A 7,500-nucleotide genomic window follows, 5' to 3' on the forward strand; every position below is an offset into this window, starting at 1 on the left:
TTCCCCAGCGCATGAAACCCCATTCGAGTCCTTCCTTATGATATCCCTTCAACCCTTGTCTAGGGACTTCCATAGGATCCTTTTCCCAGGACTTCTTCTACGAGGGCGGGGCCTGAGGGCGGCGTGTCTAGATTCCCCGAGAGTCCCGCTGGGGTTCGTGAGGATTTCCCCTCCTCCTCCGCCTCCCTCAGGCAGGGAGAGAGGGAGGAGGGGAGCACAGCGCGATTCTGGGGCGTCCGGGAGGGGGAGGGGAGGGAGGGACGGAGGGAGGGGGTGATGGGTAGGGAGGGGGAGGAGCGAGTAGTGGAGGAAGAGGAGGAGAGGAGAAGGAGGTGGAAGAGGAGGAGACTGGCAGCGACGACTAGATTTGGTGGAACCAGAAGAGGAAGATGTCTTTGTCTCGCACCAGAGTTTCTTGGACGCCTGCGGGGGAGACGCATAGGTGAGTAGGTAATGCTACGTTATTACAAAAATAAGAATGACTGTAATGAAAATGATAATACTAACACCAAGACCAACACAAAGATACTAATACCATTACTAAAACTAATGATATTACTTCTAATAATAATAGTAAAAACAGTAATATTGATAATAATAATGATAATATTAATAATGATAATGATAATAATAATAAAAAATCAAAATAAAATATAGTATTATATAGTAATAGATATATATATAAAATTATGATGTTACACCACACAACACATATACATATATATATATATATATATATATATATAATATATATATATATATATTATATATATATTATATATAATATAAAAACATAACACACACACACACACACACACACACACACACCACACACACACACACACACACACACATATACAATCATATAATAACTATACAAATCAATATATATATATATATATATATATATATATATATATATATATATATATATTATGTATATGTATATATATATTTGTGTGTGTGTGTGTGTGTGTGTGTGTATATCTGTGTGAGTGTGTGTAGTAATGAAAATAATAATAACAATAGTGATAATGCTAATAATAATGATGCTAATGATCATGATAATAATGCTAATAATGATAGCAACAACAACAATAATAGTAATGATAATGATAGTGATAATCGTTATCATCCTTATTATCATTAGCATTACCAGCATTATTATCATTAATGTTATCATTATTGTCATTATTGTTATCCTTACTGATGTTATTATCATCATTATTGTTATCATTACTGATGTTATTATCATCATTATTGTTATCATTACTGATGTTATTATCATCATCATCATTATTATCACTATCATCATTAACACCACTGTCATTAAAGCCTTAGTTTCACCATCAGATTTTCTCCTTATCCTCCCAACCTTACAATAAATTACACGCTTTACACAGAGACGAATCTCCTTCCTTCGCCCTACCTGTGCCAACGACGTATTTGTTGTCCGGCTTGGTGCCCGGGACCGGGGGCTCCGGGAGGCGGTAGAACAGCCAGAACCAGTAGCCCAGCTTCTGCTCCTTCGCCCCCGACAACGTGTGGATGTAGAAGCCGTTCCCCCAGTGGGACGCCGAGAACCTGCCAGGGAGGCAGGAGGCGAGGGTTAGGGGCGGCTGGCCGGGCGGCTCCCTGTCTGTCTGACCTTCTGTTTGATGTCTGTCTGTTTGTGCCTGTCTCTAGCTCTGTTTCTCTGTCTTTCTGTGTCTGTTTTTCTCTCCCCTTTCTCTCTTTCTCTTTCTCTCTTTCTCTGTCTCTCTCTCTCTCTCTCTCTCTCTCTCTCTCTCTCTTTCTTTCTCTCTCGCAACAGGCAACCACACACCAAAGAAACACACTCACGCGTAATTTGTTCCTTAACAGAATTATGGAAAGGCGAGTACAAATAAACTAATGCAAATCTCCCCTTTGCCAACTCCAGTATGAAGATAAATGGAGGAGAAACACAGGAAAAATAGTCCGCTTTACTCTCCTCCTTTCTGACCTGTACAAAAGACCTGCCACGCACATGCCTCAGACGCCCCTCTCACCCCCGTGCTGCCTGTCGCTCGCACGGGAGGCCTCGGAAAAAATCTCTTGTCTAATAATTGTCTGCGTATATATTTTTCTACTCTCTCTCTCTATCTCTTTCTAGAGTTCTTGGTATCTTTCTCTTTCTCTCTGTACTTCTGTCTCTCTCTCTGTTTTTCTGTCTGTTTGTTTGTCTGTCTGTCTCTATCTCTCTCTCTGTCTCCCTCTCTCTCTGTCTCTCTCTCTCTTTCTCTCTCTCTCTTTTTCTATCCGTTCCTCCCCCCTTCGTATCTCTGTTTCTCCATCTTTGTCTGTCTGTCTCTTATCTACCTGTCTTTTTCTCTGCGTATCTGTATGTTTATCTATGTGTTAATCTGTACCTCATTTTCACCCATATCCTCTCTCTCTCTCTTTCTCTCTCTCTCCCTCTCTCTCTCTCTTCTCTCTCTCTCTCTCTCTCTCTCTCTCTCTCTCTCTCTCTCTCTCTCTCTCTCTCTCTCTTCTCTCTCTCTCTCTCTCTCTTCTCTCTCTCTCTCCTCTCTCTCTCTCTCTCTCTTTCTCTCTCTATCTCTCTCACTCCTCTTTCTCTCTTTACTTACTTATTCATTTATTTATCTTTAAATTTCCCTTGTCCTTAGTTCTTACTTTCCTTGACCACTTCTCGACTCCTCCCATCCTTCGTCTTCAATTTCCACCAATTTTCCCTCCCTGTTCCTTCCCCTCCTACTGCCCTCCCTCCTTCCCTCCTCATCTACCACCCTCACTTCCTCCATTCCTCATTTCTCCTTGCTTCTTACCCCTCCTCTCCTCACACCCTATCTTTTTGTAGCCTCCTTCCCTTTCCTTTTCCCCTTCTTCTTCCTCTCCTCCCTTCCTATTCTTCCCCCATCCTCCCTCTTCCTTCCCTCCCCATTTTCCTTCCCCTTTATTCCTCCTCCTTCCCTCCTTCCTTTCTTCTTCCTCCCTTTCCCCTTCTTCCTCTCCATCCCTTTCCTCATCCTCTCCTTTCTTCCCATATCTTTCTTCATCCACCTTCTCCCCCTTCCTTCCTCCCTCCTCTTCCCCTCCCTCCTCTCCTTCCCCTCCCACCTACCCCCCTCTCTCCCTCTCTCCCACCTTCTCTGCTCTCCTCCTCTCCCCCTCCTCTCCCTCCTTTCCACCCTCTCCTCCCCCCCTCCTCCTCCTCTTCCTCATAACTCACACAAAGCGGTCGTCTTGCTCGGCTGCCATCTTCATGACCGTGAGGAAGGAGGTGTTCACGGGCACGCCGAAGGTCAGGTTGAAGTTCTCCGTGGCGTTGTTTCCCTTCCAGATGATGTACGTGATGTTGGCCTGCGAGAGAAGAGGAAGGGCGGGCTTAGGTGTGTATGAGCTAAGAGGTCGAGGGGAGAAGCATGTTTTAAAGAGGCTGATTTTATACCTGTAAAAGGTAAGAGGCGTATGAGGAAGGGACGTTCTTAGCCTTGTGTGAGGCAAGAGGTAAGAGGGGGAAGCATATAAAGCAGTGTGTGAGGCTGTTTTTATTTTATTTTTTTTATTTTTTTTTTTTATTTTTTTTGCCTGTATGAGGTAAAAGGTAAGGGAGTAAAAAGCCTGCACAGGACGAGGAAAGATGTTTTTAGGCTTTGCGAGGTAAGAGGTAAGAGGGGAAAGCATTTTGTAAAGAGGCTGTAAGAGGAAACAGGGTTTTAAAGAGACTACTTTTATGCCAGTAGAAGGTAAGGGTCGATGGTAACAGGTAAGAGATTAAGGTATGAATTTAAAGAGACTACATCTATGTTCTTAAGAGATAAGAGTGTAAGAGATAAATAAGAGTTTTTTTTATTTTTTATTATTATTTTTAATGGGTTTATCTTACTCTAATTTAGGGTAAGAGGTATATGTAATATATGCTCCACGTAGCCTGCTTGTATTCTTGTAAGGGGTAAAAGGTCTGAGTAAGAGGCTATTCTTACTGTTATTAAGGTAAAATGTAAGAGAAACATGTTTTTATGAAGCTGTTCTTCTTGGGATATATCAGAGTAAAAGGAAAACTTCTCAAAGGCAGTTGTATTGGCACAGATTATGAAAATGTAAATGTTATAGTTTTTCATCAAGGAAAGATGCAAGTTCAGTATTAGATTTGTCTAGGGAAAGGAAAAGTTTTTAGGAGTCTGGGCTTCAGTGCGGGGATTACTAAGTTAAAAGCAAACTCTAGTTGGATTCGTTTTTTTTTTGTTATTTTTCAGTGATTTTTTTTCAAGAATGTATCATAAAATTTGTTTTTTTAAGAAATTGATAGCAATATTGAAGAAAAGGAGTTCAGGTTTATCAAATTCAATAAATAATTGTTTTTCTAGAAGTAGCATTTTTCTCAATACCTTCACGCAAATTTGACCTACCATGACCTCCGCTGCGGGCGTGGGCGTGGGCTGATCGGGGTTCTCGGTGGGCACGGGCGGCTCTCCGTCGGGGACGTCGAAATTGTCGACTGAAAGTTGTTATTAATGGATTAATAGATGACTCAGATATCCGAATAATGGAAATCGTCATTATCATTATTACTACCATTGGTGTTTTCGTTACTGTTATCCACAGAGTAATCCTCATCCCGCCCCTCCTGCTTCTCCTATTCCTCCTGATCATCCTTGGCAACTTCCTCCTCCTCCTCGTCTCCTTCCCATTCCTCCTCTACCTTCCCCCTCCTTCTATTTACCCTAGCTATCCTTCCCCCCCTTATCCTACCCCTACCCCGACCCCCTGGCCTGTTCCTCTCCCCGTTCTTCCCCCTCTCTCATTCCTCTTCCTCCCCTCTTTCCCCCCATCCTCCCCTGCCCCCATCCTTCCCCCTCACCCTCCGCATCCTCCTGATCTCTCTTCCCTCTCCTTTTTCCCCGCCACAGCCTCCCCTCCTTCCCCCTCTCCCCCTTTCTCCTTCTCTCCCATCCCTCTCCCTCCCCCCCTTCCCTCTCGTCCTCCCCCTCCCCCCCTCCTCCTCACCCTGCGCGTCCTCCTGGTCGACGGCGTCCTCGTCGACCCTCGGGCAGCGTCGGATGGCCACGTCGAGCAGGGTGCGTCCCCCGAGCAGCGGCAGGACGGCGTTGGTGTCGAAGAGTCCGCCGAAGGACCCGTCGGGGCGCTGGTGGGACATGATGTACTCCTGGGCGCGGGTGGCGTTCCAGGAGCCCGCCAGCTGGCTCGCCATCATCGCCTGCGGGAGGGACGGACGGGGGGGGGGGGGGGCGCCGTCAGGCTTTATTGTCTCTCTCAAAAATCATCGACATTGATATCGTCGGTATTGTTATTGCTGTAGCTGTTTTTGTTATCATTATCACTATTATTGTTATTATTATTATCAATATTATTATTATCATTATCATCATTATTATTGCTATATCACTGTTATCATATATTATTATCATTATCATCATTATTATCGCTATATCACTGTTATCATATATTAACTATCATTATCATTATTATCATTGCCACACTATCATTATCATCATAATTTTAATCACTATCTTCCTCCTGATTTTCCTCCTTCTCCTTCTCATTTTCCTCCTCTTCCTCAGCATCACCATCCTCATCCTCACTATCCCCCTCATTATTAGCATCATCATCATCCTTCTCACCATCCTCATTATCATCCTCATTACCATACGGATCCGGAGTCATAAGCAGGCATTCGCTCCGGGTCGCCTGTGTTGACGCTGGATTAATATGCATTAGATTCCGAATAATTTTTGATCGACTGTTTCATATTCAGGGATTTCGGTGAGAGGAAAAAGTGAATGATGAAGGGAGAAAAGGAGATGAAGAGAAGGAGAGATGATGGTGATGGTGATGGAGAGGGAAAGAGGTAGAGATACAGATGGTGATGGCGATGATGGTGATGGAGAGGAAAAGGAGAGATGATGGTGATGGAGACGAAAAGATATGAAGATGGAGATGGTAGTGGTGATGGAAAGGAGGAGGAGGAAGAGGGGGAGGGAGGAGGAGGAGGAGACGATGCTGTAGACGCGAAGAAAATTATAATCATGGAAAGGAGGAAGAGAAGCAGAGAAAGATGTAAATGAAGCGGAGGAGACGGAGATGAATAACAGGAGGACTAGTGATGATGGATTGAAAGAGGAAAAACGTTGATTTAGAAAGAAAGCGTGAAAGAAAAAAGGAAAAGAAGAATTGAAGAAAATTAACGAGGAGAAAGGGTATGACAAAAATAAGAGAAATACGGAATAAGGTGGAAATAATAGTCCTGTGGCAAAAGAGATGGAATATAATTAGGGGAGAAAGGGTAGGGAATATGGAGAAAAAGAAAAAAAGAAAATCGAAAAGAGTAAGGAACGGTGTAGAGAAGATAAGACTGTGACCAGACTTAAAACAGTATGAACAACAAGAATAAAAAAAGAAAAAGAAAAAAAAAAGAAGTAGAAGGAGAAGAATATAAAAAAATGTATTCACGAGCCGAAATAACGTATATACTTCATGCCACATTACTCTCATTCTGAGTCTCAAACCACATTCATTCACAGCTAATGGGCGACCTTCAGGCGAGGCTGATTCATGACCCGCGGACTGTACATTCGGAGCTGGCGAGGCATTCATTCGGGGCACAAAACACTCATTATCACACACACACACACACACACACACACACACACACACACACACACACACACACGCACACGCACATGCACACGCACACACACACACACACACACACACACACACACACACACACACACACACACATATATATGTACGCTCAGTCTTTCAACCTTTGTGTGTGTGTGTGTGTTCGTGTGTGTGTGTGTGTGTGTGTGTGGTGTGTGTGTGTGTGTGTGTGTGTGTGTGTGTGTGTGTGTGTGTGTGTGTGTGTGTGTGTGTGTGTGTGTGTGTATTCTCTCTGTCTTTCTGTCTATCTATCTATCTATCTATCGGTCTGTCTGTCTGTCTGCCTGTCTGTCTGTCAGTCTGTCTGTCTCTCTGTCTCAATCTGTCTGTCTGTCTGTCTCTCGCTCTCTTCTTCAATCAGTCAGTTTATTTGTCTATCAATCTATCTCCCTCCTTACACACTGACTTTCTCCCTCTCCCTCTCTCTCACCTACGCGTACTTACAACCATACACGCTTCCTAACCGCACTTTAGCTCCGGCCTCGAGTTTTCACATCAAAGTGCTATCTGACCAGCGCTCCCTCTTCGCTCTATTCCTGACTCGCATATCAAGCTATATATCAACCCGCGGCGCGAGGGATGTATGAATTTAGAAACAGAAATAGATATGGAGGTATGAGATACGGCCCCACACCCTTTCACTGCAATGCAAAGGGAATTGAGTGCAGACTGCAACTGATGTGGGCAGACTAACCTTTCGTGTGCTAGGCAATGGTTATACATCGAATGAAAATAGAAACAAAAATGTAGGAGACTCACTTGCAAGGCCAAGGTGGTGAAGTGCAAATGGGAATTTGAAGGACTTTGAAAAGAACGAAAAAAGGTAAAAGAAAG

General features: G+C 43.7%; 1 protein-coding gene across 1 annotated transcript in view; it reads right to left on the reverse strand.

Annotated features, from left to right (window-relative positions):
- Nucleotides 1-254: 254 nt before the first annotated feature.
- Nucleotides 255-7,500, reverse strand: part of LOC119578648 (uncharacterized protein CG3556-like) — a 71,093-nt gene continuing 63,847 nt past the window's right edge. The window contains exons 6-10 of the mRNA XM_037926210.1: nucleotides 4,990-5,200; nucleotides 4,392-4,480; nucleotides 3,212-3,342; nucleotides 1,430-1,584; nucleotides 255-423 (exon numbers count right to left, since the gene is read on the reverse strand). Of these exons, the coding sequence (XP_037782138.1) occupies nucleotides 362-423; nucleotides 1,430-1,584; nucleotides 3,212-3,342; nucleotides 4,392-4,480; nucleotides 4,990-5,200 (648 nt within the window). The 3' untranslated portion in view covers nucleotides 255-361. The remainder of the gene's footprint in view (nucleotides 424-1,429; nucleotides 1,585-3,211; nucleotides 3,343-4,391; nucleotides 4,481-4,989; nucleotides 5,201-7,500) is intronic.

The sequence above is a fragment of the Penaeus monodon genome, chromosome 11, assembly GCF_015228065.2.
Source record: "Penaeus monodon isolate SGIC_2016 chromosome 11, NSTDA_Pmon_1, whole genome shotgun sequence".
Taxonomy (NCBI): Eukaryota; Metazoa; Arthropoda; class Malacostraca; order Decapoda; family Penaeidae; genus Penaeus; species Penaeus monodon.